Raw genomic sequence first — 13,764 nt, forward strand, 5'->3', positions numbered from 1 at the left:
TATAGATTTTTTTAATCCAAAATCACAATTTAATTTCAATTGTTGTTATTTTCTGACTCATGGTTTAATCTTGATTAATCTCGATTTTGGTTATTTTTTGACTCATGGTTTAATCTCGATCTCTTTATTTTTTGAGTTGTGATTCAATCTAAGTTGACATTATTTTGACTTGCGGTTCAATCTCAATTTTTTTAATCCAAAATCACAGTTTAATCTCGATTATTGCTTTTTTTGACTCGTGGTTTAATTTCGGTCTCTTTATATTTTGACTTGTGATTCAATCTAAGTTCAATCCTGATCTTGTTGTTCCTTTACTTGCGTTGTTGCCCCGATCATTATTTTTATTATCCGACTTGTGATGTTACCTTAATTGATTCCTTATTTTTCAACTCGCGATGTCTTCTTTGTCATTTTCTTTATCACTCGAATTGTGGTTAAAAAATTCATCAAAAAAAAAAAAATCTTTTGAGAAATCCATGATTTGCTTCCAGATAAAATCGTTGTCTTTGTCTTTGCCATATTCTTGATTTTTAGTAATGTGCAAAGAGAGGCAATTGTAGATACCAATTTTGTCCGGTATACTTTTTTATATATAACAATAATGATTTTAATAATAATAACAATAAAATTGGTTTAATTAAAATTAAAAATCAATTAATTATAAAAAAACAACAGAACAAAAAAAAAAAAAAAAAGAGATGGTAGTGGTCATTTCCCCAGCACCATTGCCACCATACCCTACCACCTTAACCTACCCCTCTAATCACCCACATCACTGCCCGTTTACCCTATTACCCATACCCTATTTACTACCTTCACTGTTAGATCAAACAAAAATAATAAAAAGGGCATGGGGCACGTGTTTACACCCCATGCTGAACCTCGTGCCACGCATGGGCGGAGCTCTATAAATAGAGCTCCTAGCTAAACCCTGAAAAGAGGGAGAAAAAAAAAGAGGGAGTGACGCTACAAAAAAAATACTACAAAAAAAATAAAAAATAAAAAACATAGTCATCCCCATTGGGAGGAACCTCAACATCGAAGCTCCCTACAAGAACAAAAAATTAGATCAGTCTTCGTTTTTTTTAAAAAAAAGAAAAACAAAAAACTTCAAACCTCGATTTACGCCAATTGAGGCTGTTTTCGGTGAAACGAGTGGCAGATCTGAGCTCAGGAGGTTGAACGAAACCTCTTGATAAATTTTAAAATTTTTTTAGCACCGACGATCACCATTGGCGATAGCCAAGGTGACGGCAAGCGCGGTAATCCGACGATCGGACGGTAAGGGCCCCGGACCTTTTCCCTAAAGCTCTCTCTTTTTTTTTCTGAAACAAAAAAGAATGAACTGAAAAAAAAGTTGACTTTTATAAAAAAAAACATAGAAGCAAAACGATGATGTTTTGAGCATAGGACCAAAACGACATTGTTTCAAGCATAAGAGGATTCGCGCATGGACCGAACCCAACTAGGGTCCACGTAACCGACCCACCAACCCGGTTCCTCAGCAACCCTGAACTGGTTTGATCAAACCAGATCGAACCGCTCCATAGATCGACTTGAACCGTGCCTCAACCGGTTCAACCGAACCTTTTTCAGTCCAATCGAACCACCGTTGATCGGTCCGGTTCAGGTATTTTTTTTTTAATTTTCTAATTTTTTTTATATATTATTATTTATGTTATTTTAAGTATTTTTTTTATATATTTATGCATGATAAGTTTTACATTTGTTAGGATAAGTTTTTTAATTGTTTTAATAATAGTAAAAATGAAAATAAGTAAGATAATAATTTTAAAAAATGTTAAAAATGCTTAAAAAATAATAATAATAATAATAATAGAATAATTATTATTATTTTTCTTGCCTAAATGTTAGAGGAAATAAAAAATATTTTCCTATAGAAATAATTTCGCCTAGATGTTGGAAAATTATTATTAATAAATTTTTATAAAAAGAAATATATAAGAAATTTTTAATTAATTTTCAAAAATCATTAAAATCAAACTTCTTTCGAAAATTCGCCTAGATGTTAAAGATTTTTAGAGATGTTCGTATTTTATTAAAAACGAAACCTTAAACATTAATTCTTAATTTTTCAAAATCCTAAGTTTCTAAAACCCCTAAAATCTAAAATCCTAAAATCTAAAACCCCTAAATCCAAACCCCTAAAATCCAAAATCCTAAAATCTGAAACCCCTAAAATCTAAAACCCCCTAAAATCCGAAATCTCAAATCTTTAAACTCTTAAATCCAAACTCCTAAAATCCAAACCCTTAAATCCAAACCCCAAACCTCAAATTTTAAAACCGAAGCCCTAAAATCTTCAAACTCTAAAATCAAACCCTAAACCTTCCATACCTTAAAACCAAACCCTAAAACCCTCAAAACTTAAATCCAAATCTTCAAAATCTTGAAATCCTAATCTTTAAAACATCTACTTAAGTCCTTACTCAAAACATCTTGAAAATCCTAAGAACAAGTGTGAAAATCCCATTTGAAGCAATTTGTTCCCGAATGCCGTCTAGATGATAAGGTATTTAGAAAATTTTACTTCGTTAAGTCTTTTCACACGATTTCTTAATTCGCATTAATAATAAGATTAATAAATAAAAAGTATAATAGTAAATTATGATTTTAAATATAAACAGTTGCACCTAAGCTCTGCCTAGATATTGGAGAGTCGGGGTGGTCTCATTATACTTAAGAATCCAACTTTTAAATGGCATTTCATTTTACATGACATTCATTAGCATACATACATTAGCATGTAATCATCGATAATTGTCTGCATTATTCTCTCTTTAATTTTTATTTATTATTTGATGATAAAATATTTTATAATAAAAAAAGAATAATACATTTTGGAAAAAAAATTTTTATGATATTATAAAATAAAATAAAAATAATAGTCCGAAGGAAATAATTCTTAGTACTTTGCCTAAATGATGGAGAGTCACTAACAATTATCTTTTATAAAGATTGTTATTTCATTTTAAGGATTATCGTGTTAAATCTTAAGCGAAAAGTGTTATTTTAAAATTCTACCTAGATGTTGGAGAATTTTAAAATAATTTTTTAACTTTAAGATTTTCTCAATATTCCTAAATAAAGAGCTTTAGCAAAATTTTATTTTTCCAAATGAAGGGAACTAATGTTAAATTTCAAATTGAAACCATTTTTATCCAACACCGAAAATAGCGTAATTAAATGGTACCAATTTATGGGCGTTGTGGGGGTGCTAATCCTTCCCCACACGTAACCGACTCTCGGACTCAACCTGATTTTTCGTAGATCAAAATTTATCTTTTTGATAAACTTTAAACATGCTTTTATAATTTTATTAAAAAGATAAATTTTTGGGTGACCAATACACCCTAACAAAAATTGGTGGCGACTCCTCTCATTTATTTTGATTTTAAAACCTTTTACGTCCGACAATCTCAAAACCGTTACGACAAAACTTGATCATCACTCAATAGCACAATTTAAACAAAATATATGTCTCAATTTGGCATTGTTCAATCTATTCACAAGCATATTTCATTAGTGATCGAAGATGATCAACTCAAATAAAGATGCCTTAACAAGTGAGGAATTATTAATTCTCACCAAATCTCCATTAAAAGCTTGTTTAGCCACTCATAGTGCTCCACTGGTGTTATTGGCTGTATAAAAAGGCCAAGTGATTGAACACCATTAACCTAATAGGTCAGGTCGTCATTGCGATTCACGGTCTCGTCATTGAGATTCACGGTCTCACCATTAAATTGCTTGAAGCTGTGATCGACATGTTGCTCTTGTTTATTCTTCAATTTGAAATTTTTTCCTAGGTTCGTTTTTGGGATTTTATTTTCTCGTTGATTTGTTTTAGGAAATTAATTTTCTTTTTAATTTATTAACCTATAGGGTTATTGCTTAGTGCTTAATTCACTAATTGGGATGGCGTTTTATCTTGGAACTTCCAAATTGGGGTTTGTCTTGCTTCATTGTCATCTTGGTGATGGTGAGAGAAATATATTAGTTGATTATTAATTATTAATTATCTTTTTATTTTTTATTTTTTTATTTTTTACTCAAAACTTTTTTAATTAAAAATTTTGAGAATTTAATTAATTTTAAATTTTTATTTAATTACTATTAAATTAAAATTTATTTAAGTTATATTTTAATTCAAGTACATATTAAATATTTTAAAATTATCTTTGCTTCAATTATATATTAACTTTGAAATGAATATACTGAATTATTTTTATTTAAAATAAATTAATTATCAACATTTAAAAAATAATTAATGATATATAAATTAATTAAAACAGAAAATGAAGAAATAGAAAGAAAAAAGACAAATAAAGAAAAATAAAACTACGCCCACGAGGTTTTATTGAAAATAAACTTGTTTCTATTTTTTTCCCCAAGAATATGATTGGTTCTATTAATTTTAAAAAATACATTTTATCTCTTTTGAAAAGATAACTAATGTTAAGATTCCATTAGTCAAACTAATATCTGTTCTATTTTTTTAATATTAAAAGTACCTTCATTTTTTCTCCTTTTCTTATCTCTTTTTTTATAATCAATTACTTTATCATTAAATTTTTTTTAAGAAAAAATAATGGTGATTAATTTGTTTTAAATAAGGATAATTTAATGCATTCATTTCAAAATCATATATAATATTATATTACAACATGCATAAAAATCTTATAAGATTTGCTTATGTAAATGTTTACGTGAACAACTTTTATTATTGACACGTAAGATATTTCTTAATAACTTTATTCAATCAATTATTTAATTTTTAAACATTTTAAATTTTTAAAATTTACATTTATCAAAGTCTTTCAAAATATATAAAATTTATCTTAATTTAAATATAATAAAATATATCTTCTCATATTTTACTCTTACCCAATTAAAATAATTTTTAAATGTTAAATCCTTAAATTTTAGGAATAAAAAATTATACACCATCTAAATTAATATTTATATAAATTTAAATAAAAAAAATTGTGGTTGAACCACTCTTATTTACTAATTTTTTGTCTTTATTTTTTTTATAATTTAAAATAAAAAATATTTTATCTCAATTTAAAATTACATACGTATCTAAATTTAAAATTATACTAACTTTTTTATCTTAATTTAAAATTAAACTTGGATAAACTAAATTTTTAAAAATTTAAAATTTTTTTAAATTAAATAATTATCAAATATATATTTATGATTTTTTTTCACAATCAATATTTTTTTCTTTTCGTCATAAAAGTTTGACAAAATAAAGTTTTAAAATTAAATATGAAAAAGTTTTTCATGATATATCATATGTGTAAATCTTAATTTATACTAAAATAATATATACTTTTAAAATTTTATGTAATTGTGAATAAGGGATTAATTTTCTCATTGATATTTGTATATAACTTTACTTTCATAATTTAAAGCTTTCATAATACTTATTTAGATTCTCTCATAATAATTTATATATATACAAATTTTTTTAATTTTAAACTACAAATTATGGATGATTATGATTATTTTTATTTATCTATATATAATATAAAAATTGATATAAATTAAAATTTTAAATTATAAAAAATATAATAAAAAACTCCGTGCTTGGCACGGGTAAAAAAAAACTAGTTAATATATATGATAACTGAATTAAAGATAAGCATAAAATTTTTTACATGTACTTGAACTAGAATAAATTTTAATTAAAATATAATTTGATAATAATTGAAAATAATTTTAAAATTAATTAAATTTTTATAATTTTATAGTAAAAAAATCTTGAATAAAAGAAAAAATACAAAAATTAATAATTAACAAAAAGTATATTTGTCTTCTTATTTGAAATTAATTTAATAATTATCTTTGGCTTCTTGATCTAATAATTAAGAAAGTTTTATGAAAATATAAATGTCTTGATTGCTAGTCTAGATCTCTTTTTTTTTTTTTTTTCTTTTTTTGCCTTATAATAGCCATGCCTTTAAAAAAAAAAAACTTAATAATTAAATGCTCATGAGAATAAGATATGTTTTATTAAAACTCAAAAGATGAGAGAGCATTTTTCAAACAGCTAGAAATATGTGTATCTTTACTAAAATATAGTGAAAAATAGAAGCATTTTTCCCTAAATCCATTGAAATTCATAACTAATGACTTCAAGTTAAACCCACACAGAAAATTGATATTATTTATCTAAAAAAAAAATCAGCCACGTTTGTATACTATATAGTCTTCACATAAAAAATGAAGGAGTTGATAGGAGACAAAGTCAAATTAAACATTCAAAAAAAAAAAAAAAAAAAAAAAGAGATTGACCGGAACATTCGATAACATAAAACTTCAAAATGATGTGTCCTTTTTAGAATGTTCCAAGTGTTGAAGAGTGTAACTCTTCCCTGCTTATCGTTTTCCACAACATGCTCCCCAGGTGGCAATATTTGAAAAAGACCGTAATACCCCCTCCATGCCAAATGCAAGTATGCAACCATTTTTTCACACCTCCCTATAAATAACGACATTCCATTCCATTTTTCTTCTAGCAAACTTTCAAAATCGTAAATCAAAAAGGAAAAAAAAAAAAAAAAAAAAAAAACCCAAACCCACAAATTTATTTATAAAAAATAAATGTAAACAAACCCTAAAATCATTTGCTCTTTTTTCTTTTAATTGTTTTGTTCAAAAGAAGAAAAAAAGATTATGAGCCCTACACAATTTAATAATCAACAACACCATGAAAGCACATCCAACGGTAATGGTGGCCTATGCACTCCGCCCTTGAAAGTCAGCAAAGACTCCCATTTGATAAAAAAATCAGTGTCCTCATCGTCATCATCATCGGCGGCCTCCTCCCTTGGAGTCACCGGCACCACAAAGCCGCAACAGCAACGGCACCCTGTCATCATCTACACGCACTCTCCCAAAGTCATCCACACGCACCCTAAGGATTTCATGTCATTGGTGCAAAAACTCACTGGATTTTCACGCAATGAAGATGATCATCATAATCATCACCACGCCCCTCATCAATCCAAGGGGGAGAATGGTACCGCCTCAGCCGAAGAAGACAGCAAGAGGATCAACAATGATGATAATGAATCCTCATTGGTTGTAACAGATGAAAACTGTGAAGGACAAGTGAATTCTTGTTCTGTGCCACCTTTGTTTGAACCACCACCAGCTCCATTTTTGGCAAATATTCCAGTTTTTACGCCGAATTCGGCTGATTTTCTATGCGTGAATCAGCCTTTTTATAATTGCACAGATTCATTGTTTTTTACACCAAATATGAGGAACTCCATTTCATCTTCTTCATCAGGGTTGGAGATGATGAATGAGTTTCGGGATTATTAAAGTTTTGGAGAAAATCATTTGAGTCTTTTGTTCATTAATTATTTCTATTGATTTTTTTTTTTTTGGGTAGTTTTATTAGCTATTTGTTTTTACGACGCAAATAAGGGTTCTGATTTTGTTCATTTAACTTAATATTTGTTCTTTTCTTTCGTGAGAATAAATATTTTACATGCATAGTTTTTTTTTTTATTATTATTCTGTTGATTTATTGATTAATTTCTTTTGAAGCAAGAGCTGCTGACCATAGCTTTCTTTTTTATATTGATCTCATTTGGATCGATGAGATTAAGTCTCTATTGCTATAATATTTATCCTCTGGTTTTCTTTTGACTCCATTTCTGATGGAAATTGAAAATTAGACATGGATTTGTTACCAAATCAAAGGAAAAGAGATGTGGCAGTTAGTATTAGCACCTCTCATGCTGAGGATAAGAGACCTTAAAAATATATAAAAATATTTGTCACATTTAACAATCAATCTGATATATTTTCTTTGGAGCATTCAAGCTAATCCACTTGGGTTTTATGATCTTAGATTACTCGAAAGAGTCTCCTTATCTTATAAATTTGAATTTTGAATACGAGACCTTCAAACAACTTTGAAAAATTACATAAATGAAAAATACCGTTCTTCTATCTCATAAATCTCACTCAATTTATCTCGAAATTTGGGCTGCAATTCTAGACGGGACCTTCACTTGTTAAACCAGGGAAGAAATTGTGGCTGCCTGATTTTTCTTTTCCGAAGCCGAGAAAATCCTGTCCAGAGTTTCCATGAACATATGTTTACTTCGTCGATAATGTGAAAATCGCTAGGGGTGGACATCGCGTATCAAGGGTACTGGTGCATGTCACAGATGTAACCAAAGCAGGTGAAATAGTATATTAATTTCCCCCAAGCAGAGGTTTGTTTAATATTACTACAGTATTTCTTTTTAGTTTTTATTATTATATGATAAAAATTATTTTTTTCTATAAAATAGAACTCAATTTCTTAATATATTATACATTAGATTATTAAGAAAATTAAGTTTTTGTATAAATTTATGCAGTGAAATTGTCATACTACAAACAAGTTATGAAACATTTATTTAAAAAAAAACAATTTTTAATGAAACATTCGAAATTGATTGATAAATATATCTATATATATAAAATAAAATATTATTTTATAAATATGAAATTTATAAATTTCTATCATTTTAAACTATCAATTACTTTTTATGTTTTAATCATGCTTTTTTCTATCATTTTTTATTGTATGACTATTTTATTTTATCAATCCTATTATTTCAAATTAAAACTTATAAAAGCTTTTTTTGTTACACATAATATCGTAATTTAAGAATAAAAAAAAATATTACAAATGATAAGATTTAAATTAGAGATTCTTTGAATATTGTTTTTTAAAAATAATTATATTAATTGAGTTAAATTTTGAATAAAAAATTTATAATAAAAATTTGGGCTTAATAGATTTTAAATAAGGGTAGCTACCAACTGGTTTCGGCCTTATCCACCACGTCTATTTAGCTAGAATGCCTCAGCTCAATAGAGTGGGCCTTGTCAGTGTGTCATGGATGGGAACTGAGAACCTACTTGGAAAGTGGGGAAGAATCAGAATGGAAGAAAAAAGAAAAGTACAAAAAAATTGAATAAAAGGGAGAGGAGATTTTGTTATTTTAAAGAGGGATTTCATTTTTAAAGAAATTTTTAAAATTTTAAAATAAAATTTACATTTGGATGGGGGATTTTAGGGAGGGATTTCATTTGTAAATATATTTTCAAAATTCTAAAATAGAATTAATTTTTTTAACAAAATAAAAATTAGAATGGTTAAAATTCTTGAAATTTGAATGAAAAATTTTGGAGAGCTCAAATTTTCCTTTTAAATTTCACCTCTTTAAGTAAAAGGTTAAATTTATGAAATTCCCTGTTATTATGGTAAGAAGTCAATATTTATTATGTTTTCTTTTTTTTTTTACACAACTTTTTTTTTTTTCAATTTTAACAATAAACACTCAATATAAATTTCTTTTAATTTTTCATATTGCTAGTACTATCTACACATTTTTACAAATCTAATGACATCTATATTACATATATTATTTTAGTGTTTTGCTTTTTTTATCTCTAATATCATTATTTATCTCATCAAATTCTAATATTTAAATTTTTTTAAAAAATAATTATCCAAACAATAGAATTAAAAATTTTGTTATTTTAAATTGATGCATTTCAAAATATTAACATTTTAAACTTTTAAAAAATTCAAAAATTTTCATCCAAACATACCATTAAATACAAGAAAATAAATCATTATGTAAAATAATAAGTTTAGTTTGGTTGACCAAAGTTGGCTTTATGGTAAGTCTAAAATGATTGTGAGGGGATGGAAAGTATCTTCAATGCTTTATTTTAAATTATTGTGTCAACTACATTCAAATATTTTATTCAATAACTAGTTTGCAATTTATTCAATGCACGATTTATTTTATCTATTTAAATATATATGCATATAAGTTAATATTATTTACAAATTATATTAAAGTCTCTATATTTATAACATATATAAAATAATAATTTTTGAAGTAAAATTGTATGTATTTTATTTAATAAAAATAATTTGTCATAACAAATTTTCCTTTCAATGATTCTTAAAAAAAATATCGACATCCCATTACTATTAAGATCTCAATCAAAATCACAAAAAAAAAAAAAAAAGAAATGTGTATCAAAGTACAAAATAATATTATTAAATGACGAATTACATCATAAAATAAATATTTACGTAACTTCACTTATCAATTGATAATCAAATTGGTGAACAAAATATTAAAACAATTAACAGATGTCTATAAATAAATGATTACTAAAAAAAATAGTCTTGAAAAAAAGTTGCAAATAGTATTATTATTATTGGATGATAATTAAGATGTATATATTTCAAATTGATAAGTATTTTTCAATTTAAAAAGGTGCTATATATTTTTAAATTTTAAAAAATCAAATACTAAAAGATTATATGAAAATTAATGAAGATAAATATCATATTTGAGATTTTTTAATTTAGATATCTCTATTGATTTAGTTTGAATTCTTTTAAGTTTCAAATTATTATTATAACTTAATTTTGATTTTAAAAAAGGCTAGCATCATAGTCTCATGTTTTCACGTAATCAACCTGTAATCATTTTTTTTTCCTCTTTCAATTTAATCTGAAAAGTTGATTAATTAAAATAGCATAAATTTAATTATTTTAAAATTTTAAATTTAAATATTTGATTTTTTTTTTAAATTTTTGATTGCATAATAATTTTATATATCATCTTATTTATCAAAAATATAAGTAAGTTATTCACATACACGTCTATATGATATACTTTATTAGTTATCCATATATCTTACATCACAATATAATAGTATATATGATTTATACTCTTTTTTTTTGCTAATAATAAGTTATACATAGTTAAAGAAATTAATATAATTACTAAATAAATATGTGTCAAGTATGTAAATTAATGGTGAAAATGTGCCATAGGTCCTGTACTCTTTGATTTTTAAGAATTTATTCTTTTTAGTATTATTTAAAAGGATTTAGTCCTTATTGTATTATTTTTTAAAGATTTTAGTCCAATCGTTAACAATATTAAATTTTATCCGTTAAATAATTGATGTGGTTACTAACATGACATTTTCATTGGTTTTTAACATTATTAATGTTTGAGTGTATTACAAATTCTAGTAACATGAACTACCAAAAAGCTATGTCAACATTAACACAAATATTTTTTAAACTTAATATAAAAAAAAAAAAAAAAAAAAAACTCTGAAATATTTGATATTAAGATATTAACACAAATATTTCTTTTTTTTTCTTTTTTCCTATAACAACTAAGTTTTTTTTTATTATTATTTCATTTCACCTAGCTTATAAAAAAAATTCAACAACTCTCCAAAAATCAAAGGGCGAGCCCTTATTTTCTAAATTTCGATGTCGATTCACCGCACTGGTCTCTACATCTTCACCGTCGACCACTAGTTTCTTATTCCTTTCAATCTCCTTTTTTTCTAACATCTAATTAGTTTTTCCTAAAAACACTTATAACTCCCTAGATCTTAGTTTGAATATGTGGCTTTAACACAAAAAATACCCATTTTCTGTTACTTCAATGGCCACAATTTCGATCTATATCCTTCTCTTTTCTATAGCCTTCTTCTGCATCCAAAAATCAGGCTTCAAAACCATTACACATACCCAAAAACTGAAATCCACTCTTTAATGTTTTTGTTTTTGTTTTTTTTTTTTTTACACTAAGGTTCCCCACCAAGAGATGTGTTGGTTTTTTTTTTTTTTTTAGTATTGATAATGATGGTTTTGGGAGGCTGAATGAGTGTGACTATGAGATTGTTTTTATGGGCTTTTTGGTGGTTTTTGGTTGTAGGTAGAATAGGTTAGGGGATGAGGCTTTTTGGCTGGGTTAGTGGTTGAGGCATATAGGTTGGGGCTTGTTGAAAGTGCCAAATGGAATGGGAGACTGTTGGAGGTGGTTGGGGATGTGTCTGGATGATGGTTTGTAGAATTTATGTGGTATTAGGTGCTTGTTTAAAGGTTGTTTAAGTGATTTCTCTTAGGTCTAGCAGTGGATTAATTAGAGGTTTTTAAATGTTGATGGCAGTGGGGTTAGGGCTTAACAGTAGTTGAGGCATCTGGTTGCTTCACAATAAAGGGGTTGGTAATGGGTGGCCTTCAAGTGAGGAAGATACGTAGTGGGTAGTTCATAAAAAGGTGGTAGTTTTAGCAGTGGGGGGATTGGGTTGGCTTAGTATCCGTCTAGGTTATCTTTTGTTTTTAGAGTTTTTTTTTTATATTAAGATATTATTAAGCTTAAGAAATATTTATGTTAATGTTGACATAACTTTTTGGTAGTCTATGTGGCCATAATTGAAATACATGTAAGCATTAATAATGTTAAAAATCAATGAAAATATTATGTCAATAACCACATCAATCATTTAATAGATAAAATTTAACATTGTTAACGATTGAATTAAAATCTTTAAAAAATAATACTATAAGGATGTGTTTGGTTCATGAAATCTTGGATTCGAAGGAAAGTGTGATCCCTAAAAAATGTGATACTTGAAATTTTTTTTAATTTTCAGGGCATTCCATTTTTAGATTTACTTGTTTAGTTAGGAGGAATCCACACATTTTAATTTTTGAATAATAACCATAATCTCATTGACGTATATACCAATTTTAAAAGCTAATTTAATCCCAGTCACAACCAACCTTGTTTATCCAAATTTTTTTAGTGTGAAACATTTGGAACTTAGGAGGGAATACCTTTTGAAGGTGTTTTTCAACAAAAATGCCTTAAAAAAGCTTTTTTTTTTACATTCATTTGGTTTTTGGTTGAAAAACTTTTGGCGTTTTTGTTGAAAAACGCTTTAAAAAAGCTCTTTTTTTCCCATTCATTTGGAATTTGGAAGGGAATATTTTTTTAATTCGTTTTTGTTGAAAAACACCTTAAATAATCTTTTTTTTTTATATTTATTTGGTTTTTGGTTGAAAAATTTTGTTAAGGTGTTTTCCAACAAAAACACCTTAAAAAAGCTTTTTTTTTTTTTTCCATTCATTTCGAACTTGGAAGGAAATTATTTTAAAGGCATTTTTGTTAAAACACATTTTAAATAATCCTATTTTATTTTTTTTAAGGGGATTATTTAATATGTTTCTGGTTGAAAAACACCAAAAAATATCTTAAATAATCTTGTTCATTTTTAAGGAATCATTTAAGATGTTTCTTCAACTTAAATGCCTTAAATAATGATCATTTAAGGCATTTCTTTAACCCAATATTTATTTGAATAATAGTTTATTTGAGGTGTTTTTTATGCTAAACGCCATTAATTGTAATATAAAAAAAAATCTTTTAGTAGTAAATACATATAACTGACTTACAGTCACTTCCAAACATACTTTTTAAAATGATAATGGCTATTTCATATATTTTTTATTCAGGTTAAATTTGAAAATAACGTAACTTTCTCACTTTGAATCCTAAAATACTACAGGAAGAGGTAGGTTTCTGATTCTGAGACTTTGGGTATTGTTGAAAATCTATCATTTTGTCTCAAAATCAAATTATCTTGACCCAAACATTGAAATCAAATACCCACCAATAAGATTGTAGGATAAAATTTGTGAATTCTTTTGAACCAAACGCCACTTAAAGACTAAATTCTTTTAAATAATAATATTATATGGACTAAATTTCTAAAAATCAAAGAGTACAAAGAATTATAACACATTTTGACCTAAATCAACTGATAAGATTAAAATTTGTTTCATAGTCTGAGATAATAATAGATGATTTAACATATAGTCCTTTAAAA

General features: G+C 26.2%; 1 protein-coding gene across 1 annotated transcript; it reads left to right on the forward strand.

The window, feature by feature from the left end:
* The first annotated feature begins 6,118 nt into the window (after positions 1–6,118).
* On the forward strand, positions 6,119–7,684 carry LOC111316886 (VQ motif-containing protein 20-like). Its single transcript, XM_022919112.2, has one exon. It carries the CDS (start codon positions 6,706–6,708, stop codon positions 7,357–7,359), a length of 654 nt encoding a protein of 217 aa, XP_022774847.1. The 5' UTR covers positions 6,119–6,705; the 3' UTR covers positions 7,360–7,684.
* The last annotated feature ends 6,080 nt before the right edge of the window (positions 7,685–13,764 follow it).

Source organism: Durio zibethinus, chromosome 9 (assembly GCF_047325235.1).
Source record: "Durio zibethinus cultivar Kanyao isolate XHJ-2024 chromosome 9, ASM4732523v1, whole genome shotgun sequence".
NCBI classification, from domain to species: domain Eukaryota; kingdom Viridiplantae; phylum Streptophyta; class Magnoliopsida; order Malvales; family Malvaceae; genus Durio; species Durio zibethinus.

Excerpts from the sequence above, each read along its gene's own strand:
- LOC111316886 (XM_022919112.2), top strand. The coding sequence starts at position 6,706 with ATGAGCCCTACACAATTTAATAATCAACAACACCATGAAAGCACATCC.